The sequence below is a fragment of the Diadema antillarum genome, unplaced genomic scaffold (genome assembly GCF_040938485.1).
Source record: "Diadema antillarum isolate AM-2024a unplaced genomic scaffold, OU_Dant_1.0 seq00000807_RagTag, whole genome shotgun sequence".
NCBI lineage: Eukaryota > Metazoa > Echinodermata > Echinoidea > Diadematoida > Diadematidae > Diadema > Diadema antillarum.
Genome location: NW_027271688.1, coordinates 1766599 through 1793060, shown reverse-complemented (window position 1 = coordinate 1793060; position 26462 = coordinate 1766599). Strand labels below are relative to the sequence as shown.

Sequence of the window (26462 nt, the reverse complement as noted above, 5' to 3'; positions counted from 1 at the left end):
AAAAAAGGTTTTTTTTGTTTGTTAGGCACCCACTTGGTCGAAAAGTTTAAATTCGGATGTAAGCATTTAAAATATCATGTTTGGGCATGAATTTCCACGTCTGTGCATTCAAATCAGTGCGAAGGACTGGATAAGCACTTAAAAGCACTTTCAATTTATTTATTTATTTTTTGGGTGGGGGGGGGGACGATTTTCACAACTTTGCATTCAATTTTATAATACATTCACACTGTGAGCAAGAGCGATTTTGTCCATTCAATCATTCAGTGTGACGTTTACTTCTTGTATATCTGGATTTAATCATCATGGTCAGCATCTTACTGAACATATATCTTAACATTTTATGTGAACTTCCGTATAAATCCTTCTTTTTATCATGACCATCACATTGTTTTTGTAATCTTTAATTCACATTTTCATTTCCATCACGATCATTATACTCATTGTGTTTATAATCTTCATTTGAAATCTTTATCTTTATCATGATCATCATATCGCTTTTGTAATTTTCATTTAACACAATATCATCATTATGTTCAATGCTATCCACACAAAGACGTCTTTTTAACCCGTTGAGGACGAGTCCCGAGTATACGCGGGCAGGGGTCTCCAACATTCACTTTATAATACAGTACTATAGACTACAAATGTACTTTGTTAATGGATATACCCTGCAGATTTTGAGTTCTCATAATGAACTTGTTTCCCTGTATGACAATTTGCATATTCGGCATTTAAGGAACAAGAACGCCGAAATGTGAAATCGGTTGCCACATCCGTTAATTTGAACGAATAAAAACGGTTTTGAATGACGACATTTCGATGCATGAGCATACTTCACGAAAACGAATGCTTACAGTAAGTCATAATTGAATGACAAAATTGCGAAATTGGTCGGAAAAACGTAAACTAGAAAAATTGTTTCCTAACTTCCGAATGTTCGTGAATGAGTCCTTGATTTTATAACTTCAAGCCCTGACTTAATGATACCATGACCAATGTTGATGTTGTATTCCTTGATATTTCCTTGCTGTTCACTTTCTTCAGGTTTTGCCAGTATTACGACGACCTGTGACGGTGCTGTTTTATGTACGGTTCTATTATTTTTATGAACCATGCTTCATCAATTTGCAGCAGGTTTAAGTGCTATCGATCAAACTGTCAATAAGCGTCCGATTTCCACCGTATAATACGACGTCCACATATAAGTATCCTACAAAATATTCCCTGACGTCTCCTATGACAATATTAGGAAAAAACAACAACAATAATACCTAGTAGTACAGCTACTTAGTAAGTTTGTTTCCTCTCCTCGATCACCCTGCACCCTTTGCTTTGCGGTAACATTAGCGGAAAGTGCGACATCAAAGAAAAAACAGACAAGTACATGCGAATGCGTTTGTAAATAATCCAAGTGCTGTTTACACTGTTCAGAGACATTGCCCCACCAAGCACCAGATGAATTCATACCAGAGATGTTTAAGAGTTACTATAGGGGAGAAGTTAATCGTTGACTGTGTCTAAAATCCGGGCGCGGGTGTGACGTTCAGATTAAGAAGCCATGTTTGGATTCGGGAAAACGCCCTAAAACCCGCCATTCAGGAATCAACCCATCTTACTTACCCTTTCTGTTCGTATCGCCAAACAAAACTTCGATGATTGTATGGTAACCTCTAACCCCCCCCCCCCCCAACTCTCGCAGTGCGAATTACATAGGCGACAACGGTAATGAAATGTAAACCTCCTCGTGCATTTTATTGAAGTCCTTGCAGTGATCTCTTTTACAAAAGTATTGTGAGACGTTTATTCCACCTCATCAATAAGTCTTTCTCTGACTGCTTGTCGTCTTATCTTTTTTTTTCGCTATCTCTTTTTCTTTTCCCAATTGTCATAATCGCCGTCGCTTCTATCAATTTTCGTTGTCTTTCTTTCTCCGCATACTTCTTCCTCTTTTCTTTCTCTAGCTTTTCTTCGGCTTCTTCAACATGTCCTTACCGTTCTTCCCACTCCCCCTTCTTTTTCTTCTTCTCCTCCTCCTTCTTCTACTTCATCATCATCATCATCTTCTTCTTCTTCTTCTTCTTCTTCTTCTTCTTCTTCTTCTATCGTTTCTTAATATGATATTTCATTTTTTCCTCCTTCTTCCTTTTCTCCTCATTTTCCTCTTCACACCCGTCCTGCATATTTCTTTCTCTTTTATAGCTTTACTTCATCCTTTTCCTTTTCTTAATCTCCCTTTTCGTCTCCTCCTTCTCTTTACCTTTCCCTTCTTCTACTATTCTACTACTTCTATACTACTACTACTACTACTACTACTACTACTACTACTACTACTACTACTACTACTACTATACTACTACTACTACTACTTCTTCTTCTTCCCATCTCTTCCTCCTCCTGCTTCTTCTTCTTTTTTTTTCTTCTTCTTCTCCTCCTCCTCCTCCTTCTTCTACTGCTACTACTACTGAGCCTTATAGATCGAGTCCTGTAACTTTCTTTTACGCAATCAATCACAAACTGCAATGTGAAATCGCGGACAAATCTGAAAAAAAAAATCGCAGCCTGTATTTTGAAGACATTGCATAGATAGGGCCTGACTTTTTATTCTCACTCCTACACAGTCACTCGAATAATCCAAATTACAGTCGTCAATAGCCATCAGGACATTATTTTAACTGAAGGACAGGCTTCTTTGAAGAGAACTCAAATGGCATGTTTGATAAAGAGTTTATCTTTCTTTGCCTACATGCATGCAAGGCGGTAAGAAAAAGGGAACGCCCACACAAGGACATGTGCAGTGAATAACAACGACCTACACGTCCGCAGTGGAAAGTAAACCCAGTTAGCGTGGCGCGAGTTGTTCCTCATGAATACCATCGCAGAACCAATGCTTATATCTTGATGTGACCAGCGGGTTTTTTTTTTTTTTTTTGTCTTTCTTTCTCTTCTTCTTCTTCTTTATACGAAGAAATGACACAGACCCATACTGCGGCACCGACAGAATGAGTACACGCAAAGCACTGCATGAAGTTTATGTGTTTGTTTGTGTGTGTGTGTGTGTGTGTGTGGGTGGGGGGGGGGGGGGGGGGGTAAGAGGGAGAGAGAGCGAGCCACTTCTTCAATAATGATCGTTTGTTGAACGTCACCAGTTTGACGCCCCATTCTTGTTTTTGCCCGGGAAAAAATGCTATAACCAGTGATGAAGAAATAGATGATGAAGAAATAGATGCTGAAAATAACACATACTGGCAAAAAAGAAGGAGATCCATTTAGTTTTTCAGTTGAATGAGTCAGTGTTGAGATTAATGTCACTGTTTCAGGTTTAGGTAATGACAGTTTGTAAACCCTGAAAGACGCAAGATTAAATAATCATGCGTGTAGACATGACAGACACAAGAATCAAGAAGTGGGGTATGAAGACATATAGTAACATGTGAACACTCAAATTCGTCTATTTGTCTGCATTTACAGGCCGACCAACCTTTCAATTGTATTAGCAGTGAGTATTTAGGCAAACTTAACGCTAGGAAGTCCTGTGTACATTGTAAACAGACTTAGTAGTCTTAAGTGTCTTGCTATCAACTTCGAAAGTTTCTCCACTTGACAACGTTAATTTCCTCCATTCTTATTTTTGTTCTTTTAAAAATAACATTATATAAATTGTTAATGACGTCGACTTGGCAATAGGCTCCTTTAACAACATTGCGCGTTAATTTTAACAATGCGTGGGACTCGCTTAAAATGAACGCGATTTCATGATACACTCACAAAATACTACTGCTCTAGCTGTTTAATCTCGAAAAGGTGGAAGGTCATCCATAATTACCCCATTTTCATTTTTATCGTGTTAAAAGCCCACGTTCATCGAAATGCAAATAATGACGTCTCGACTAGACTCCGTTGACAAATTGCGCTTGAATTGTAACGGTGGGTGGGACTCGCTGTGATGCAGACTCCGAAGGAACGAAATTTCAGACGCACTCACAAAATAAAAAATGCTTTGGCTAATCCCAAAGACTAACTGAGGCGGAAGGTCATCCATAATGACTTCATTTCCCATAAGTATTGGAAACCAGAACTCAACAAAATACCTTCTCCTTTTTTAAAGATCTTGTTTTGTTTTAAGTTGCTTTGGTAAGTGCTCGTAGAAAGAAAAACAAACAAACAAACAAACAAATAGATAATAATGAAAAATCCCGGATTCCCATCTTATGCTTTAGTATCTTATCAAAGTTGTTTTGCTTTGGTATTTTGTTCTGTTTCTTGCTCACGTTCTGTCTCTTTCTTTTTTTATCTGTCAGGCCTAGGTAAAACGAGTAAGGTGTGCATGCTGCACCGTGCCAACAGAATTATAAATCATCTGAAATACAAAGGATTCCGGATAGCCAGCAAGAAACCTTCACATTATTAAATGTGAAGAAGTAAAAAGAATGAACGACTCCAAGGCCAGAATTCAATTTTTGATGTACTTGTACATTTTGGACGCCACTTACATTGGCACATACTTCAATATTTTTTTCTTCTTAAAACTCATTTATAATTATGAAAAAGGTCTGCGCCATCAATAATCCATTCATCATTTTCATGGGGTGGGGTGGTGTGTTAAACACTGGAGTCATGTTATTTTCCCCATTGTTCACTTATGTGGAGCACATTTTGTGAAAGCAATTGTTATTGTGATTATACAGTGTAGTTGTCGTATGTGTCTCCTGCCTTGAACATGATTAGCATGTGTGCCTGTACATTGGCGTCGTAGAGTACAACATACCTAATAAGTCGACTGTAATGCATTGTCTACTTCTATTATTCATAGGCCAGTTATTCACGGGTTTTTCCTTTAGGTTTTCCAAGAGAAGTGAATTAATCAATACCCCTACTCTCACTGCATACATTTTAAGACCTGGGCCCCGTTTTATCAAAAGATACAATCGATTATAAATTCCATTACCACACAGGCTGCCATAGACTTATGAGAGAAATCAACTATATAATCAATTATAACTCTTCATAAAACAGGGCCCTGGAGTCTAGTTTGCATGCATGAGTTACCTTATATGTCGGGCAAACCTTGAGCAAGTCTCTCTCTCTTTTTTTTTAAAGGAACAGTCACTATCCCCAAATCTTTTTCTCTCTTCATCTCTTACTATATCTCTCTCAGCCCCCTCCCCTCTCTCTTAAAACCTACAACTAGTCTCCTCAGAATGTCTAGCTACTTCGATGCTGAGGTACACGTACAATATGATGTAATTAGATTATTGTTATCCCATAACTGATGAATGCATTTCTAAAACTACACTTTCTCATGTCCTTCTGAGCATGTCACAGCCTTATGTGATTATTCATAAAATCTGCACTCAATCTACACTCCTTGAGCCAACCTTTCCTGTTGCAAAGGATTTTAACGCATACTGACAGATAAAGGAAAGTATGTATGCATCTGAACTTCACTTCAGAATCTGACAAGATTTATTAGTCATTCTTTTTTACAAGATTAAAAAAATTACATTTACATAAATTACAATTCAGCTGGAATAAGTTAATCTTTTAATACTGACCATAAATACATCAATGGCTTTGCAGTGATAAATTACTTAAATCTATGCCATACAACATTGATATGCTATGTATCCAAAATCATTTGATGCCCAAGTGCAACAGTGAAAAATACAAGTACAAATATAACATACAAATGGTATAAATAAGTTTGATAAGACAGTAGAAAATATGAATACAGTCAACCTTGCTTAAGTCGACCTCGCTTAAATCAAGTAATTATCTGAGTCAAAGGTCTTTTCAAGTCCTCTTCTCTTTATATTCTATTGATTTTAATCCCTCATAAGTCGAAGCTATTTCTTCAGTCTAAAATAGATTCGGCTTAGGCAAGGTTGACTGTATTTTCCCCAGAAACAGCAATTCTAAGCAGCCTCATTCATAATTTACCATCACCAAATTGATGGTTCCAGTAGCACCAACATGACCAAGGTTATGTGCATGAAGACTGGTCCACAGCACCTGATTGTCAAAGTCTATGAAAAGTTTGACTTGCACATAAACATGCACACACACACACACACACACACGCACACATACACACATTTTTCCTTTCCAAAACCACATGTTCCTAGCGTTTTCATCCTGATGTTGGCAGCCAAGACAGCTTGATTCCCTAGCCGCATCGTCTATGACAGTCCATTAATGTTGAAGCATCACGAGGAAAATTTGATAACAATCAATTTAAGGCACAGTGAAACCTTTCTCCATTGACTGCTCAAGAGAAAATATATTCATTATTGTAGACACATTTGATGCAGTGGCCATTGTAACAGATATTTTCAAGTCTCATGATTATAATTTCATGGACATCACAATAAAACAAATGCATACACACACATAAAACCATTTATACAAAATTAAAAAAAAACAAATGCCCAGTACATGTAGTGAATGACCACTTTTGTCTTTACACTGCCCTTCATAGACATGCTCACATTCAAAATACCTTGTGTTTTCCAAATCTAGAAACATAATCTCAAGTGACATATATTTCTGTAGATTTGTTTAGCCATTGTGTGCTTGTCCTTGTTATTTGCTTCTTTTGTTTGCATTTGTGTGTATACGTGTGTTTTGCGTGTATCACACGTCATAATGTTTTTATTTCTGAGTCGACTTAGAATAAGCCAAGTTGGATAAATGCATTACCGACACTACGATGGGGACATTTCTCACATGAGTTTCTCTCACGTGAGTCCTGAAAGGGGCCACTGGGTTTGCCAGCCATGACAAGGACCACATGGGTTAATTGCTCTAGAAAGGGTCGTCAGGTTAAAAGGCACTGAAAAGTTTTGATGAGGTGATAGCCATTGGGTTTTTTTTCTTGTACTTTTTTTGAAAAAAAAACCACACCCAAATCTTATAGTGTAGACCAGGGGCGGAATCAGGAATTCCGTAAAGGGGAGGCGTCTTTACAAAATAAAGGGGTTTTTTGGTTTTAACAAGAAATAAAGAGGGGCACGCGCCCGGTGGGCCCCCCCCCCCCCCCCCCCCCCCTGGATCTGCCACTGTAGACTGTCAGGCTGAATGATGGTCCTTGAAGGACCGAGTGGTCATTGTACACACTGGTACTTTAAGATTGTCCAGTGGATATCAAGCTGTGTTTCAAGTTGCATTAGGCAGATGGTCACTATACATAGATCCTTAACTATACATTTTATCTGCAGGGTATTTTTCATGTGGTTGCAACAGGCCGGTGTGATTGTCAGCATCTTTGGTCCATCAACAAGTCAATTCATCTTTCATGATTCAAGCATAGCAAAAAATGTCAGGTGAACAACTCACTATCAAAACTAAATGCTAAAAGAAAAAAAATAGTAGTAACCCATGGAGGATGAGTCTCGAGAATACTCGGGCAGGTGTCTATGGGAAATGCGCGTTATAGCAAAATCAGTCCATCCTCAACGGCTTAAAGGAACCAATAGTTTCAATACTTCATGACATCAATGGTATAAATATACTGTAAAAGTGAAAAATTGTGCGGTGTTAAAATTTTTGCACGTTTCGTGCAACCAGAAACTAGCACAAAAATAAGAGCACGCAAATGTTTTTGCTTGCCATATGTTCCAGTAGGTGATGTCTTGATTCCGCGAATTAAAAACACATGAAACTCTTCTAACCTCTCCGAGCGCGAAAAATTAGTTATACAAAAATATCGACTTTTACAGTACTTGTAGCCTTTTGTAAAACACAATCTTGTCTGAACACTATGGGTCATTTCATCTTTCCATTAACTCGTTTGGGACGGGCTGATTTTGCTACAACACGTATTTCCCATAGACCCCTTCCCGAGTATACTCAGGACTCGTCCTCAGTGGGTTAAGATGTTTGCATTTATTGTAATTCCTAAATATTGCAGTTGCTATTATAATGACTTTAACAGTGACAGCTGGCCAGTTGTTTTCCAACTATTGCAAATAGCAACTGCAATTAGTGCATCTAGAATAGAAAGTGCAAAGCTCTTCACGAAATTGGACCTCAGTGGAATCATAAAGGGCATTTTCAAAATGGACATAACAGGTATGTCTGGATCAGAGTGCTTTCAACGCAAAAGTCTTTCCCAACTTTGTGTGTTATAAATATAAACCTATTATCCACTTTCCTCAAGATTGTTTTTTCCATGCACAATGGCTCCATGTCTGGAATACATCTTAGATGAGCAGGATGATGGCAGGATGACATTCCATGCAATTCTGATTGAAGAATGTATGAAACTGAGGTAGGCCAGTGCTGAAGTGCTGATGTATAAATGTAATCAATTTCCACCTTAAACTTGATTTTCGATACTTTTCTTTTCACTTTTGCTCAAAACTGACCCTTTTTGAGAGTGCGTCGATCCGTCCACTTTCTCGACATATCTTGCATAAGTGTACCAGAGTGCTCCCGTGATGTTGAGCGATGTGCCGAGCACAAAAAAAGTTGTCAGCGTCACCCCGCCAAACGTGAATATTCCGATGATGGTGGTGACCACGCCCTTCATCACCCCAACGATGCTGGTGGTGAGCGCCGAGTTCATCGTCGTGCACAGGAACATGGAGTAGTTCAGGACACTGCCTGCGGACACGACAAAAGCAAATGTTGCGTAGAACTCCAGTGACCCACCGACAAGATGGCCGGCGCAGTCGCGCAGTTCTGACGTACACAGCGAGTAGATTAAGAGAAATGGAATGCAGTTTAGGCTGTTCACGAAAAGGATCCCGTTGGTCGACATGTCATCCTTGAGTTTCAGCCTCTCAACCATCGTGAGGTAGATGCCCTGGAGGAAGATGCTACTGATACCGCACAGATAGGCCCTGGGCTCGAAGGACAAGTCACCAAAACCTGGTATGGGGAACAAAATGATGTCCAAACATTATTGAATATGTTGTATTCCATTTTCAGGACCACTCTGGCAGGTCACTGGAATTTTAATCACAATTTAGTGTATCCTCTTGAAGACTAGTCCCAAGAATACTCGGGCAGGTGTCTATGGGAAATGCATGTTATAGCACAATCAGTCCGTCCTCACCAGTTTAAAAAGTAGCATCTTTGAAACCAATGTAAGAATTCTGTTGATGACAATACAAGTATCCTTACAAAAATGGCAAAGATTTCACTCCTTTGTAACATACAACTACCGATTTGATTCTGTGAGCTGCTCTGGTTTCGAGATCAGAAGGTGACAAAATCAGTATTTGAGAATTAGGTGATTTCGTAGCATTGAAGGAATTTGTGAGCTGAAATTTGATACAAATCCATCAGGAAGATTTCAAAAAGTTGTGCAGGTGGGCTGGGAGCCAATAGTAGCTTGAATGAAACAATAAAGCAAGTATGACATGAACATAATTCTGCTAAAACAGGTTTGTCTATCCACACCTATTACTTCCATTACGGTAGTCTTATTCTGTAGTGACTGTTAATGTTATAATCCCTCATTTACTACAATCATCATTTTTCATTGCTGAACAAACAGTACATATCACTGTAGCTCACAAAAGGTTCATATCATCTGGAATTCAAATGCTGAAATCATTATCTTAATAACAAAGTACACACAACAAATATACAATATTTCTTCTTCATATCACATAATATCAATATTACTGGTAATACGCACAACTATATATAAATGAATATGATTATATACATTGTATGTCACTTGAACATATGTGACCCTGCACCTCAAAACAAACAAAAAGTCGCCAGACATGAATATTTAGTTAAGACCATATTCTGAAAGAGCAGACTTGAAGCTTTAAAATGATGTATAACTTAAATCAAATGGAATCTCCTAACCTATCTAAATATTGGAAAGAAAGCACAAACTCAGGAAAAGTGTGAACTGAGAAAAGAGACCCTGAAGTACAGTGTCTATTCAAGCGCTTAATCTTTACCAAACCATGCTGGCTGTGTGATGAATGGGACAAAAACAGGAAGTAAACCACCAGAGTAACAACAATGAAGGGATTATTAGATTAAACTGAAATTAAGCATGCCTCATTAACACATTCTGTCCATAATTAATGCTAACTTTCAAAGCAGTAGCACTATCCTTTCAAAAGTTGTTAGAGTTGAAAGTGAAGAGTGTGGACAAGGTTTTTTTCAGAAATGAAAAAGGGATTCTAAAGACACACCTAATCACACTATTCTACCAAAAATGTTCGAGATAAACTGCTAAAAAAACACACTTTCCTGCCCGTTTTATGATCCCAAATTTTAGCATAATGTAAAAGAAGACCCGCTCTTTCAGAAAATATGAAAACGTCAAGTTCGGCTTGGTTGACCCATTTCACTTATTTTCAGTCCTCACGCAAAATCAGTGTGTGCGACTTTATGTTCGTTTTGAGGTGCACGGTCACATATAAACATTATGCACAAGGGCAATTCCGCGGTTAGTAACGTTACATTTGAACAAATTTAGATATTTGTTTTTACTATTAAATTACCATTTATTCATTTAAAGCCAAAATTATGTCAAAAACATGTTCATCATTCCCAGGTTTATGATACAGAAAAGAATGAATACAATCCAAGAAATAATAGCATTGCTATGGCAACTGAAAGGGCTGGTTAGTAACGTTACGAAAAAAGGACATGACAAAAAAATCAATGTCTTGTAACAAAAAGTGTGCAAAAATTCAAGTTACTTCAAACAAAGTGTTGCATTAATTTCAATTATTGCATCATGACAAATGTTCACACAATGTTTTTTAGCAGTTCGACCAATAATTTCTTATCTAGACCCCAAAAAGCATGGTTAGTAACGTTACGGTTAGTAACGTTACATTTGTCCGGAGTAATTCCGCAGGTCATTTCACCCTTTTGTAATTGACAAATTGTCACATGACTTCAGGAGTATTTAAATGTATTTATCTTTCACCCTTTAGCAAAACTTTGAGGAAAAAATTTCAAAGGAACCCACTGTAATTTGCATTTAAGTGAATTTCAGCATCCCCAGTCCCACATGTACATTTTAAATGATGGTTTTAGATCTCGCGAAATCAATAAATACGAACGATAAAATCTACTGAATTTAAAAGACCTTAATGATTGGTGAACATCCATGGCATTAGTTGATACCTAGATTAAAGAGTAAGGTAAAGAGGCACATTTCTTTTATCCATGTCATGTCCACCTAACTGCGGAATTGCCCATAACATGTACTTTTTAATATTTGATAATTATGATTGAATTAAATACATGTATGCTTACTCACCAGCAATGACGCAGCCCCCAGTTGTCAGCAAGACTGCACCTATCACCGACTTAGAAGGCCAGCCTTTCTTGAGCAGAAACACTGCCAGAAATATGAAGAAGAGAGGGCTCGTTCGCTTCAGCACGTTGTACATTGGGATGTTCATGCCGCTGAGGGCGCTCAGCGCAAAGGTGGAGTTGAGGATGTAGAAGAGGGACGGGAGGAGGCAGCGCCGTGCGTTCTCTCTGCCGTAACCGGGCAACTCCAACCGGCCGAGGACGTGGAGGAATTTAAGTATCGCCACTGTGAAGCTCATCTGACAGAGCATGATGACCACGGGGTAGTTGAACTCGTATGTGTTCATGAGGAGCTTGTTGAAGAAGGACATGGAGCCAGAGCAGACCCCGTAGAACAGTGCCGCTGCAGCACTCATCGTTATAGCTGGTGGATGCACTTACTCTGTTGAACTGGACAGGGACACAAAGAAAAAGTAATTCATTAAGATACAAATAATACAGCCATTCACTTGAAGGTCTATTTCACTTTTTGACATATATTTGTTATAATAAGACCAGTATTTGAAACTATGAAACTATTTTCACTGGCAGCCACAGCTATGCTATAACATTGATACTTTTTCCAGCTGTGCTCCAGACAATGTGACAGGTTATGTACAAAATGTATGCCCCGCTCTGAGCAATTTGGTATCATTGTTTTTGGACTTTACACAAAAAATGGTCTTTTTTATTCTGGATAACTGCCATAAAGTCCAAATGGGAAATTGAAACACATGTATAATGACCAGGCTTCATAGCAAATGCTCTGGCTGAATCATCGAAATATCAGTGAAAATGTAAGTTTTAATAACCTCCATATACAATGTGAAGTCATATATAATATATTTGACACTAGGCAAGGGGGTAGGGGGTAGTGGAATTTTAGATCAACCCATTTCACAATGATGGAACACATTAATTTCACACACAGCTACAAAACTGCCAGTGTTCTAGTATCATGTTATCTATCACTACTTGCACATTAACCAAACTGTATCGGTAACTTATTTTATCGGTACACCGCTATTAAAATGCTCCTATTAATGCAGACTGCCTGCATTTCAGAGAGCACCAGACATACAACAATTAATATACATACATGCCAACTTGGCATTTTGTCAAACATGTTTGTACATGGGCCAAGAGTATAGTATAGTGTAACATCAAACAATGAACTGTACAATGTGTCAACTGTATTATTCATATGACATATCACTTGTCACTGTATGTGTACATTTAATCACTCATGACATCCCTACTAATTAGCCTTGTATACTTGGCACATGATGGCGTGCATTCCATTCAGCATTGCCAATAAATTTCAGAAATATCATTTTGTCAGCTAGAGTCATACTCTGCACAATTTACTGTTTTCTACATTTAAAGGTCAACTTCCCTTCAGAAATCCTACTCCTAGTGTTTCTGTTGATGAAATCAATGAAGTTGAACAAACAACTACAGCAGACTTGTTGCCTGATAAGATTTTGTTTAAAAGTGACAAAAAAAAAAATATGACATTAGTCTTATGACTTTTAAACACTGACAAGAATCAATAGAGTTATTGCTTGAAATGGTACACCTGCTAGTGTGTGCTAACTATAACAGTAGACAAGGATTTCTGCTTTCAAGCTGTGTAGATATTACCGAGTAATTAATGTAGATCTATATCAGCTAGGGACATTTTCTCTGAATCAATTTACATCTATACAATAACAGAACAAGGCCTCCCCTTCCAACAGATACACAGACAAATGTTTAAAACAACAAATATTCAACTATTTAAGCTACAATACAACAATATGGTGTTTATAACTCACTGCATAAACACTGCTCGCACTTCAGCAAAACTGTACATACCACATTATCAAAATACTCACAAATATCTACCCCAGGATGAAAGTCGGTCTCACACAATCATCTCGATGGGACACGATATAAGCTCCCTTTGCAACCGGCGCAGAGCCAGAGGATTAGTACCTGTTCAATTCCGGCGACTTAACGTTAGAAGGGCCGCTGTCAACTGACTACGTGGCAGCATTCATAAGATTATCTCAGCAGGTGCGATGAAATCGACTGAGTAACAAGCTGAATCTAAGTGATTTACAAACTCCATTTCTTTCTGTCTCCTCGAGCAATCTCACGAGTTCTAAATGACCCGGTATATGACATAGTATCATAATCAATACCCAAACATCAGCGACGGACGACTGTTAGAAGCTGAACTGAGCAGTATAACGTTACTGTGTCGCCCCCAGTCCCAGCCAGAATTCTGAAAGTTCTTTTGAACTTCTACGATCTCACCGGCAGTTCTGGCTGGCCTGGCCACTAAATCGACACCCGTTGATTTTGCTGGCTACAATCGCCTTGAGTTGAAGAGTCAAGTGCTGGCGAGATAAAAATAACCAACTGAAAAAAATGCAGCTCCGTTCATGTTTCCAGAGCTAGGCCTTGGCAATGCCACACTGCCACCGGCAGGCTCGCCCCGTATCTCCTTTGGTACACCTGCACCTGTAATTTGCCGTGAGACGGACGTCGTCAGGAGCATAGAGGGTCTTCCGCCGTCTGTACACAACACCGACACCGGTACCGAACCGGGGGGGGGGGGGGGGGGGGGGGGGGCACCGCACCGTACCTTTCATCAGGCTCTCTACAGTCACGTGATATTCGGGAAGTACCAGTCGAGCCCACGCACACGTGTGGCACATGGCTTCTTTGGTTACCGAGGCACCGACCGGTGCACAACGATATTATTATTGCTATCTCTCTCAGTGCACAGTGGTTATCTCTCCCAGCGGAAGTACGTGTACATATACCTAGATCGCTCCCGCTAGAGTTGTACCGCCATTCCGGTCGCTGAGTACGAGTGGCTTTATCAGTCAGTGGGCCAGGCATTCAGAGAAACTCCATGGAACTGTAGTGTTGTGTAGTGTTGATGTACAGTATTACTACAGCTGTACCGCCGATGTTCGCAATGGATTCTCAAGACGGGCAGGACTCAAGGTACCGTATGTTTTAACCACAACCCAATCAGCAATACGTTCGTGTTGCAGGGCTCTTCAATAAACACATCTCATCAAGCATGTATGTAGTCGTGTGAAACTCGAGTTGATCTCTTGCTTCGATCATTGACATTGAAGAATCACATCTGATAGTTTGTCCATTGACCTTGTCCATGTTCATAGAAATTTGCCTTCTGCCACCAGCATTACACTCGGTTGCTAGTGGTGAGGTAATGAAAAACCTCTCATGAAATATGAAAGAGCATGTGATTCCTAGAGGAATTAAATGTTTATTTGATCAAAAATGGTTTTGAAATGGCTGAGATATCCAAAACAGAGCAGTCCTAGTAAAGGGTTGGATATCCACCTTTTGTTACAATCGCTTTGATCAATCACTTTGTTTTTAGATGTCTCAGCCATTCCAAAACTGATTTTCATCAAATAAACATAGAATTCCTCTTAGAATGGTATGCTCTGCGCTATTACTGATTACTCATATGTGGTTTCTAAGTATCTCACAGAAAGGTTAAAAGCCCTATGATCTCCACCAATACTATACCATTCCTGCATGAACCAGAATCAAATCTTAAAAAAACCCCTATATTTCAGTTTGTTTGAGGCCTTGAAAATTTACACCCATGATATGAGTCTATGGCATTCAATTCAGTAGGCCCTTTACAAGTGCAGGGCTGCCAACACTGGAAACTAGTTGAGAGTGAGACTCCCATAGGCCAATGCTATGATTTAGGAGTCAAAATGAGTGAGATCAATTGAAATGCATGCGAATGAAATAAAGTTTTAGAGTGAGAAAGGACCAAAATGAGTGAGTCTCACGCTCAATGCGTGAGAGTTGGCAGCCCTGCAAGTGTGTACATTTGATGTATGATTCATCATTATGTTCATTTTCTTATGCAAATGCTATACGGATTTTCTTGTCTATTATGTGTTTTCTTATGTTCCCACTTTTATATAGTCCAGGTAAAATAGCTGGATTCGGCATCCCATTGTTGGACTTCATTGCTGAGGTGAATGAGGACTTTCTAGCAAGGTTTGTTTGCCCTGTGTTGTTCTTGGAAATACATTTTTGGCAAATCTGCTGGGAAGACTTCCTTATGTCCCCCAGACTCATACAGGGACCCCCTCCCCGGCCTCCACTTGCCAAATGTGTGTTGGACTGTGAGTGTGTACATCTGCGCATATAAAGGTAGCAAGTGTAGGGTATTGTAGAGTGGTATAAATGGAAAAATCAGTTGGGGGGGGGGATATACCAAGGAAAGTCTTTACGATCTGTTGGCCTCTACTGAAATCACTTATACTCTTCTTTCTGCGGTGTCAAAAATAACTCAGAAAGTGTGAAATGTGACTCGGAAATGGCGCCAGCTGGGAGTCAACTCCTTCCAAATGAAAGCTACTCGGACTTCCGAGTCAAATGATTTCACTCAGATTCCGAGTCACTATCCGAGTCATTTCTGTGGTGTCAAATTAACTCGGAAAGTGTCAAATTTGACTCGGAAATGGGGTCAATTAGGTGCAATTTATTCCAGCAAAATGACACGGATTTCCGAATCAAAAGATCACAATTTCACTCTGATACGGTGTCGGTTCCCGCATTGTAAGTAACCCATTTTGGTGTAGTAATGACTCGGATTTGGTGTGCACTTTTCTAAAGGAATATGGAATGGAGGAATACATAGGAGTTTTCATCATGGGTAAGTACCCACCTCATTCACAACACTCATATAAATAATTGCCTGAAACATGGTCTAAACAGTCAGTTTTATTTAGGGCAAAATGAACTTTCGATACAGACACATTGACTGGTAATGGCGTAGCCGTAGGCGGCCGTATGGTACCTCGAATTAGCAATCAAGATCGTATGTGTATTTTTTGCATGTACGGTGGAGGTGTAGCTAGGTAGGTTCACATCTATTGTAGATTGGTCCTAACGTATAGCATATAGCCCAGGACTATGTACAAAAGGTACGAGCTACCGTACGGCCGCCTACGGCTGCGCCATTACCAGTCAATGTGTCCGTGTCGAAAGTTCATTTTGCCCTAAGTAAAACTGACTGTTTAGACCATGTTTCAGGCAATCATTTATGAGTGTTGTGAATGAGGTGGGTACTCACCGATGAAAACCCCGATGTATTCCTCCATTCCGCATTCCTCTAGAAAAGTGCACACAAAATTGTCCATGTTGAAGACAAAAAGTTGCAAGACATCTCGCGGCCGCGGCGGATCGTCGAGCAATGACGCTTTTTTTTTTCGCGCGGGTACTACGTCACATAGGACACATGACATGTTTTGTCCAATTGTAGCGCGCGTATGTCATGTACACCGTGCTGAGTATTTCTGATGTGACTGCACAGGTGTAAAAAGTCCGATAACCAAAATGGTAACTCGGATTTGAGTCAGAAGTACACGGTTGGTGTTAAATTTACACAGATCGGAGTGAAAATTTTTTGACTTGGATTCAGAGTTGAAATTTTGACTCGGCAGGAATAAGAGTGTATAGTGCATGAGCATGTGTGTGTGTGTTTGTTTGTTTTTTTGTCTGTGTTTTCTGTTGAATTATATGTATGGATTATCAATCAGTGATGTACATTGCAGGCGAGCTGTGATACAGAAGCCGTAATGTTGTGTGAGTATCTGTTGCTGATCGCAAGTCTGAAAACTGAGGAGAGTTTACCATGAATGGAGAGGGTCAGAGTGCTAAATAAATTGTGACTTGCCTTCTGAATTCTTGCATATGTAATTTAACTGTGAAAGGCAATGATGAAATACATGCTAGCTTTATTTTATTCTTTGTGTGATGCTTTTACAAGGAGTTCTGTTGGAAGAGGACCAATAGCGTAAATAGGAATATTTGCATTTTGGGAAGAGAAGGGTTAATGCACAGTGCATGAGTGCAGGTACAGTGGGGGTGGCATTAAACCCAACACCAGATACTGTACAGTAGACACACTATTGATGGAAGCAGTGACATTGGTATGAGGGCGTAGAACACACTGGCATGGGAAGAAATGTATGGTGATGGTAGATTATTTAAAATAGTTGAAATTGATCACACGTCTTTTAACATTCAGTGTAGAACACATGATATACAAACAAAAGCGTGGATTTGCTTTTACTATGTGTAATTTGTTTTTGTTTGTTTGTTTGTGTTGGGTTTTTTTTTTTGGGGGGGGGGAGGGGACAGGGAAAGGGGGGGGTCTCTGCAAGTGATGGTTAACAAAGCTCTCATCTTTATTTCCATATGGAGCTACAAACTTCCCAAAATAGAGCTGTAGTTGTATGTACCTCTGTCATAGTTCATTTTCCCATGGATTTCTCGTGTATCAATAGATATAACCTGGACAGCAACAACTCCACTCAGGCTTCTCAGGACCAGCTGGGTCTCTACGTGGAGCTTGTGAAGCATCCAGGGGTGCAGATTGTACCCGGCGGGGCGGTGCCAAATGCTCTCAGAATAGCCCAGGTATTTCAAACACAAACTCCTGAACGAGAGATGGTTAATGGAAGGTCACTGGGGGATGTACCCTCCGAACATTTTCTAATGATAAAAGCTACATGATGAAAGAGAAGGAAATGAAACACTGTTGGTGGATATGAAACTGCCACAAATCACATTTGTGCTTATTTGTTTTTTCCCAGGTGCAAACTTAGAATAAGTTTTGTGAAGGGGAGAGTATATATATATATATATATATATATATATGTATATATATATATATATATATGTGTGTGTGTTCTGGTTTTGCTTTTTTCTCCACAGTGACATCTAAAGTATATACAACTGATATAAAATGTTTGTTTTCAAATGCAAAATCTCAAGAAGAAGGGAAAAAATGAACATACATGCTTTTTCAGTGTTAATAGATGCATGCAATGTTTGTTGCTAAAGACCTTGGGATTCTTAAGTGACATGTGGGAATATGATGTGTTATTGATATAACGATAGTATTGGGTCACTAAGCACATGTTATTGTCACATGTTTTTCCCTTAATTTTAACATTATATAATCTTGTTCCTTTTTTTGCTTAGTGGCTTCTGGGGATTCCGAAACTCACCATTTCCTTTGGTTGCATCGGTGATGACGACTTTGGTCGTATACTCACCACCAGATCGGAGTCCGAAGGGGTGCATGTGCAGTACCAAGTCCACCCTACTGTCGGTACTGGATCCTGTGCTGTGCTGATCACCGGACAAAATAGGCAGGTAGACCTGGGAGAGAATCTAAGGATAAACCTTGGTGACTTTTCTCCTGATATTGCTTGTCACTTGGAAGTTGATATCTGCGTAGCGGTTCTAGTCTTCTTCCTGATGTTTGGTAGCTTCTAGGACAATTACCCCCTGGACAATTATCCCAGACCCTTCCCCTGACCCTAACCTTAATCCTAATCCTGAACCTACTCCTAACCCTAATCTTTACTCTAACCTTATCACTAACCAGTATTCAGCCACAGGGTGGTGGGGGGGGGGGGAGGGTAATTGTTCTCGATGGTAATTGCTCTGTCATATGGTTTGGTAATCTTCAAGGGCTCAAGCAACTTGACAGTGTTAAAAGTAAAGCAATTAACTACCAGAGTATAGGTGCCTTGTCTTAGATTTTTTAGAGCCACTAACTTTGAAAAATTCTCAGCGTAATGCAGAAGAGTTGAAGGTCACCTTTTGTTTTACTTGTTTGTTTGTTTTTGTTTTTGTTTTGTTTTCTTTTTGTTTTTGCTTCTCTTTGTGCAAGTGGCTAGTTCTCCTTTGTTATAAACAGAATATGACCTCATCATTATATACTGTGGCCAAATTACTTGGTATTTCTTTGTAACCCCAAAATAGAATAGAAGCTGAATGGTAGTAGATGCATTAATTGTTTGCCTCTAAAAAAGTGTGGTATGGGATATTTTCTTTTGTCAGTCCATTAATACAGTAATGACATTTGTGAAGATAAGTACTCATAGAGCATTTGTCTCATGTTTTTCAGCTTGAGATATGCAGTAGAAATACACTCTTTTTTGTTGTTGTTGCATAATTTGCACCTGTTTCCCCTATGAAGCAAGAAATGAAAGACAGAAAGACAAACAGACAGACAGAAAGACCAAGTCAAGGGGATTGTGAATCCTCCAAGTCAGGCTTACATTGTTGAAACTCTAACCTCGGAGTATGAGTGAAAATAGTGCTGCATACATGTGTGTATAGGTGCAGACCAACAAAAAAGTGTGAGAGGAATTAGAAAGATAGCAGGGATATGATCTCTTTCCATCAGTTTGATAAGATTGTGAAATCTTTCGTGACTCTTAGTTTTGTTGGTATTATATTACTTATTTGAATACACAAAGTGATTTACTGTCTCAAAAGTCTCTGTTTTTCTACATCCTTGTTGAAAATAAAAGAAGAATCTCTCTCGATTTGTCTTCCCCAGATGTTTGTGTGCACACTTTGCTGCAGCAAAGCAGCTGTCTCAGGAATTCATTGAAAACCCAGAATCAGTCAAGCTCATTCAGAGTGCATCTTGTCTCTATGTTGTCGTAAGTATTTAACGTGATGGCAGTACTCCACATTATAGACTTATTCAATTTTAAAACACTGTAACTTATGTCAGACATATCAGGAGGAGGGAGGGGGTGGGGTAAGAAGAAAAGATGATCAAATAGTTATGCAATGAGTCAGGTGCATTGCTATGTCAGTGCATAAATCAATTATTGTTACTCATACCAAAGCCCCCAGTTATGGCTGAGATAGACATTAACATTGAAAAAAAATAAACAACAACCAAACTGAATGGGTCTACAGTCTGTGGCATTATTTTTTTTTTCTTAATTTTAATAGGAAGTTCCATCTGATATTTCACCTTAATGTGTCTGCCACTCAAAACATTGTTTTATTTTTTTAACTGCAAAAAGATTACTGTGCTATAACATCTTATCGTATCATCAGTTGTTGTGATCCCTTGAAATGCCCATTCCATGGTCATCATTTTGATTGTGATTTCCTCTGTTGATGTTATGTATGATAACTCAATGGTTTCTTTACATAGTTTGGAGGTATTCATATGTGATTGCAATGTATATTATCCCTCAGGCTACAATTTTGCAAGTTTTTACCAAATAAACCATTCTAATAGTGATTTTTAAAAAATCAATATCAGAAATACTGTAGTGTATACTGTTAGTGGATGCTGTTGTTTAGTATATCACTAACTGTTTTATAAAAGTCTTACAACTGATTCCTTGAGGGTTTGTTTATGCTGCTCACATTGTGCATGTCCCCAGTATTTTCACTGGCAGTCGCACTGGAAATCAAATGCTGGTGTTTTACAGTGATTCACATATACACTGGATTACCATTAAATTGTCTGCTGTTAGCCTGTGATGAAAATGTTGACGAAGGCCTTCACATCTTGTAGGAATAGAGACCTGCTTAGGTTGTAGTTGTGTCACATGTTTTGATTCCAGTACTGGTACATAACTGCTTTCTGCAGTTCCCTTGAAATGCATCATTGTTTTTCGGTTCAATAAAATAAAACAAATATGGAGATTGTTTTTTCTTGATCCCACATTTACAGGGAAATCTCATTTTGGTTACCCTTTGAAATGCATAATTTTTGTCAATGTTGATTGTAGATGCAATTCTTCAGTTTTAAAAACTATCTCATCCTCTCGTTGGAAATGATCCAACTCTTGTCATCACATTGCAATGTATAGTCCATGCATTTTCTTCTTCATCCGTAGGGCTATTTCATCCACACCTATCCAGAGATAGCCAGACATTTGGCCAGCATTGCAGAGCGAGACAGAAAGACCCTCGTGGTGAACTTGTCAGCTGCGTACGTCTGCCAGCAGTCCACAGACCTCATGTTGGAAATGATAGAACATGCAGACATTATCTTTGGAAACAAAATGGTGAGCATGGACAACACTAAATTTCTATTGCCAAAGAGTTTAATATGGGAATGTAAACATTTATGTGTTTAGTTATTTCATAATCTTCTTGTCAGATGCTTACACAGAAAAGAGGGGAAATGCAATGCAAGTAGTGTATTCTAAAAAGACAGAAATTGTTTGCTGCCTTGTTTGATGGTGCTTGAGGTTTTCAGTTATTGTGTTCTTTTTTGTCCCTGCCGAACGAGTTCGAGCAGGGGACTATGAAACGGGCTCCGTACGTGTGTGTGTCCGTGTGTGTGTCCGTCCGTCCATGTGTCCGTCCGTGTGTCCGTCCGTGTGTCCGTCCGTGTGTGCGTCCGTGTGTGATCAAAATGTTCAAAATGCTACTCAGAGACTCCAACTCTCCCGTTTTCGACGGGAGATCTCCCGCCGAAAACCCATTTTTGCAAAATCTCCCGTTCTCCCGATTGAGATTTAATTTCTCCCGCCCTGGCTCTGTGTCTCCCGTTGGAAAGGATTTCCTGCTTATTGCTATTGTATGTTGAAAAAATCAGCCTTATAGCACCAGGGAGCATGTAGAACCCTAGGAACTTCGTGCTTCGCACACATCAACTTGGAGTCTCCCGTTTGCTAGGGGTTTCAGGCGGGAGAATCTCCAGATCAGGAGGTGCTTTTGGTTGGAGTCTCTGGCTACTCCTTCGCCATTTCTAACCCGATTTTGATTCTGTTTGCTTTATATGATAGCACTACATGGGAGCTTTGAAACTTGTATACAGAATTTCAGTTGTGACCTTTGACCTTGACCTTTGACCTATATTGTACATTTTGCTTCAAAATGCTACTCCTTCGCCATTTCTAACCCGATTTTGATTCCGTTTGCTTTATATGATGGCACTAGGTAAGGGCTTCAAAACTTCTACACAGAATTTTGACCTTTGACTTCTTTGACCTTTGACCTTGATTTTTGACCTATATTGTACATTTTGCTACAAAATGCTACTCCTTCGCCATTTGTAACCCGATTTCAATTCCGTTTGCTTTAAGTGATGGCACTAGGTGAGGGCTTCAAAACTTCTACACAAAATTTTGACCTTTGACTTCTTTGACCTTTGACCTTGATTTTTAACCTGTATTGTTCATTTTGCTACCAAATGCTACTCCTTCGCCATTTCTAACCCGATTTTGATTCTGTTTGCTTTATGTGAGGGCACTAGGTGAGGGCTTCAAAACTTCTACACAGAATTTTGACCTTTGACTTCTTTGACCTTTGACCTTGATTTTTTTACCTATATTGTACATTGGCTACAAAATGCTACTCCTTCGCCATTTCTAACCCGATTTCGGTTCCGTTTGCTTTATGTGATGGCACTAGGTGAGGGCTTCAGAACTTCTACATAGAATTTTGACCTTTGACCTTCATCTTTTTACCTATATTGTACATTTTGCTACTAAATGCTACTTCCGGCGGGGACATATATTACGCACCGCGTAATTTCTACTTTTCCTTGTTTAAGTGTGATTTGCCCTTTAAGATTGCATTCTGATTCATGATGAACACATTGTTGGTTTGTTTTTTCATTCATTTGTATCCCTCATTGTATCATTATCTCACCACAAACCTTCCATAGTTTTGATATATCTTGTTCATGCCCAGCAGAGGTCTGATGTGGCGACAGCAATGGAATAACTGGATCACATTTTATATCAGGCTTATGAAAGGATGTTTTAGTGATAAGACTTCACTTATTTCCCTCTTCTTTTTTTTTTGCAAAAACAAAAAACAAAAACAAAACCAGCAACAACCAAAACAGAAGTAATTGCTGGTGAATACAATCATTTCTCCTTCTGATTTGTGATACTGACAGCTTGACATTGTACAGTTGTGCCTCTGGAGCTCTCTTTTTATCAGACAGTGTATTTTGTTGTTTTAAAATATGATATTTCCTTACTAGTGTGGTTTGTTTTGTTTTGTTTTGTTTTGTTTTCTCCCAATGTAGGAATTGCAAGCATTGGTGGGTGCCGTAGGATGGGAGGTAGGTATCTCTTTTCACTTGATTCATTCATCAATCCATGACTTTACTTGGCTTGATAAATCTACGAATACATCTACTGTATCTGTGCACCAGCAGCCATTTTTTTCTTTGTGAAGGGCTGACTTCACAGTTCAAAAATTTGTCCTGCTGGTTGATTCACAGGCCATATCAGGTGTGAGTGGAAACGATTTTGAGATGCATGTACAAAAGATGGAATTTTGCTGCATCATCCTGCAGTGTATTCCATTGTAGTTGATGGTGATGCTGGTGTTGGTAGTGGTGGTGGTGGTGGTGGCAGATGATAAATAGCACTCTATGTTACCCTGACAATGTCTGCCTTGCAGTGTGTACGACACTTCATAAAGGGTTTTATATTCCGATAATAGCAATACAGTGCACTCCTGTTATGCCAAACACAGTTATAGCAAAATTCATGTTATCCACGAAATAAAGATCCAGGTCGCAAAATAATCGGCGCTATGTTTTTTGGTATTGTTTATTTGTTTGGTTATACAAAATTTCGAACTAATGAAAGAAACTGCTGGTCCCAAGGACTTTGTTATAACGGGAGTCCACTGTAGTCAGCATATGGTATCAACCAGGCTCATTGTGCCTTATGCTTGAATGAATGAATCAATCAATCAATCAAATGAAACAATTCATAAAAGTATTAGAAAAAAATCATGGAAATGAAGTGTATTATTTCTCAAAATTTTACACATTCTCTTTATGCCCCTTGTGGAGGAATGTGATTCACATGCAGCCATGCAGAAGCTGAGTAGCATTCCCTCTAAGTTGTCTCCTTGCAAAGGAAGGCACATCATCATTACCCACGGACCTCAACCTACCGTCTGGTGTCAAGGTATGTTGTCCCCATCTTGGCTGGCTTGTAGAAGTATAGAATTGCTACCAGAGATAAAGAGACTCCTTGGTAGAGATGGAATTTGAATGAAAGAAGGAAAGAGAGAGAGAGAGAGTGGGGAGGTGAGATACAATGGCTGTCAAGAGATTTGTGATGGCGTCAATCAAAATGTAGTAGAATTTGAATGATGTTTGCTGTGGAAGGAGAGGAGGGGGGGGGTATCCATGATGAGTTTACAAACAGAAAAATGCACTCAAACTATAAAGAATTGATCAAAATAAGAGGAGAATGATAATCAGCATTCGTGTTCACATCAGATTACTCCAACGCATCTGTTGCATCAGATTTTGATAAGAGATCTGTATTTTTGTGATTGATCACTGTGAACAGGTAAGAATAGGTGGATAGATGCATAGAGACGGAGGTGTGGGGGGGGGGGGACCTAATAGCAGAGCCCTGTCTATTTGCTATTGATAGAGTTTGTTTGGTACAAGATGAGTCCATGTGTTGCACATGGTATTTATCAGTTTGTAATGTGTGATGTATCGATGTTTAGCTATGTTATGATTTGGGGAGAAAAAAGTAACCAAAAGGGAACTAGTTCTTTCATAATATAATGTAATTTTCAGTATTACCAGGCAATAAGGCAGAAACAGCCCAGTGTTGAATGCAACATGAGCTTATGACGTGTTGATTGTAGTACTGTATAAGCTGTTATTTTCGCGTACCGACATTTTGGCGAATTAGAAGGTGACAGACATTTTTGCGAGATGTTGATTTCGCGAATTGACACCAACGCTATCTTGCATGTATTGTTACTCTTGTGTTTGGTGACATTTTTGCGTGTTGTTAAATTCGAGATCCAACTGTGATTCGCGAAATTTGCGAAAATTAAACCCTTGTGAAAATAACCACTTATACAGTATTTATCATAAGAGTCAGTTTATAATGTACAATGTAAAGCTATGCCATGATTTGGGGAGAAAAACCAACCAAAAGTGAACTACACTGTAGTTCTTTCATGTTACATAATTTCCAATATCGCAAGGCATGGCAAAGACAGCTCAAATGAGCTAACATGTAGTCTAGGCTCAAAGAATGGTTGGAGAGGGCTTTTGATGCATGTATTTAAAGGAGTTAGAAGGAAATATGGAGAAAAAATGTATCATCCACGTACACTCACTTAATTTTTGTTCACTCAGGAAACCAGATAAAAACATTTGAGGTGCCCCAAGTGGAAGAGAAGAAAATAGTGGACACATGTGGAGCTGGTGATGCATTTGTTGGAGGTAAGTCTGTAAACTATTCTATACTACATATACTATGTCATGTATGTTTTGCCCACTAGCGATCCACACAAGATATATTCATCGTTAAAGGGATGGTTTAGTTTTGGTTGAGAAGGAATTCAGTTTTTTAACATTTGCAAGATGATTAGGAATATGCTTGTATGAAATATTAAAGTGCATCCCATTCCAAGAGGAATTCAAAGTTTATTTGATAAAAATCGGGTTATGAAATGGCTGAGATGTGCTAGTACAAAGCAAAATAAAGTGGTCCTAATAAAAGGTAGATCCCACATTTTATTAGGAACACTTTTGTTTTACATTGTTTCTCGTCATTTCACAAGCGATTTTCATCAAATAAACTTTCAATTCCTCTTAGAATTGTATGCTCTTTTAATATTTTGTATAGATGGTTTCTAATTATCTCACAAAAAGTTAAAATCTGAATTCCCATCTCACCCAGGGTTTCCCTGTTGTACGAAATTTGTTGATCCTTAGTGTAAATTTATTTTACATAATTTCATGACTGTATCACCCATTGCAGGATTTCTCTCCCAACTGGTCAAGAAGAAGGGCATAGAAGACTGTATCAGATGTGGTCACTATGCGGCCAGTCAGTCTATCCAAAAGCGGGGCATGACTATTGTTGGATCACCCGACTTCAGATAACCCCTCCGATGCTGCTCAGAAATCATGATTTGGAGGGTAAACTTGCCTTGGACTTTAACATGTTCCTTACGGGAACCTGGTATACCAGGTTCCCAAGATGAAGACAAGAGTGCCTGCTTTCATGGCCTAAATTCATGTTTCTTTGTGTTATGATGCCAAGAAAAATGGGTTTGATAAAAAGATAAGAGTTTATTCTATCACCATATGTTTTCTTTCTATTGGAAAGATGCGAGTATCACAGTGTTATTTACCTTTTCTCTGAGTTCTTTTCTGCTTGTTCTGCCATAAAACTTGTATGAACCTGTACATGGCGATTGAAGCTGAGCTCAGTAGATATCTGTGTTCGCTGACCCCAGTCATCCCATTCAAGTGCTCATGTAGAACAAAAGAGTTTGTGAGCCCATCAGTGCAGTCTATCCATACCTCGTGCTCGATTGATATTTTCATTGTTTTA

General features: G+C 39.0%; 2 protein-coding genes across 2 annotated transcripts; one reads left to right on the top strand and one right to left on the bottom strand.

Moving 5' to 3' along the window:
• Positions 1 to 7961: 7961 nt before the first annotated feature.
• On the bottom strand, positions 7962 to 13828 carry LOC139739575 (uncharacterized). Its single transcript, XM_071650179.1, has 3 exons — positions 13158 to 13828; positions 11246 to 11691; positions 7962 to 8871 (listed from the first exon to the last, which is right to left on the bottom strand). The coding sequence occupies exons 2-3, from the start codon at positions 11655 to 11657 to the stop codon at positions 8318 to 8320; spliced, it is 966 nt and encodes a 321-aa protein (XP_071506280.1). The 5' UTR covers positions 11658 to 11691; positions 13158 to 13828; the 3' UTR covers positions 7962 to 8317.
• A 423-nt stretch (positions 13829 to 14251) lies between these two features.
• On the top strand, positions 14252 to 26008 carry LOC139739593 (uncharacterized). The gene is made up of 10 exons (XM_071650197.1): positions 14252 to 14280; positions 15253 to 15327; positions 17625 to 17757; positions 18325 to 18494; positions 19697 to 19802; positions 21006 to 21176; positions 23156 to 23191; positions 23936 to 24053; positions 25256 to 25342; positions 25884 to 26008. Exons 1-10 carry the CDS (start codon positions 14252 to 14254, stop codon positions 26006 to 26008), a joined length of 1050 nt encoding a protein of 349 aa, XP_071506298.1.
• Positions 26009 to 26462: the final 454 nt, after the last annotated feature.

Coding starts and splice junctions, on each gene's coding strand:
- LOC139739575 (XM_071650179.1), bottom strand. CDS start 11,657: ATGAGTGCTGCAGCGGCACTGTTCTACGGGGTCTGCTCTGGCTCCATG. Junction 8,872..11,245: donor TGGGGGCTGCGTCATTGCTG/GTGAGTAAGCAT, acceptor TCCCCATACCAG/GTTTTGGTGACTTGTCCTTC.
- LOC139739593 (XM_071650197.1), top strand. CDS start 14,252: ATGGATTCTCAAGACGGGCAGGACTCAAG. Junction 15,328..17,624: donor AATGAGGACTTTCTAGCAAG/GTTTGTTTGCCC, acceptor GTGTATCAATAG/ATATAACCTGGACAGCAACA. Junction 19,803..21,005: donor CATCTTGTCTCTATGTTGTC/GTAAGTATTTAA, acceptor CTTCATCCGTAG/GGCTATTTCATCCACACCTA.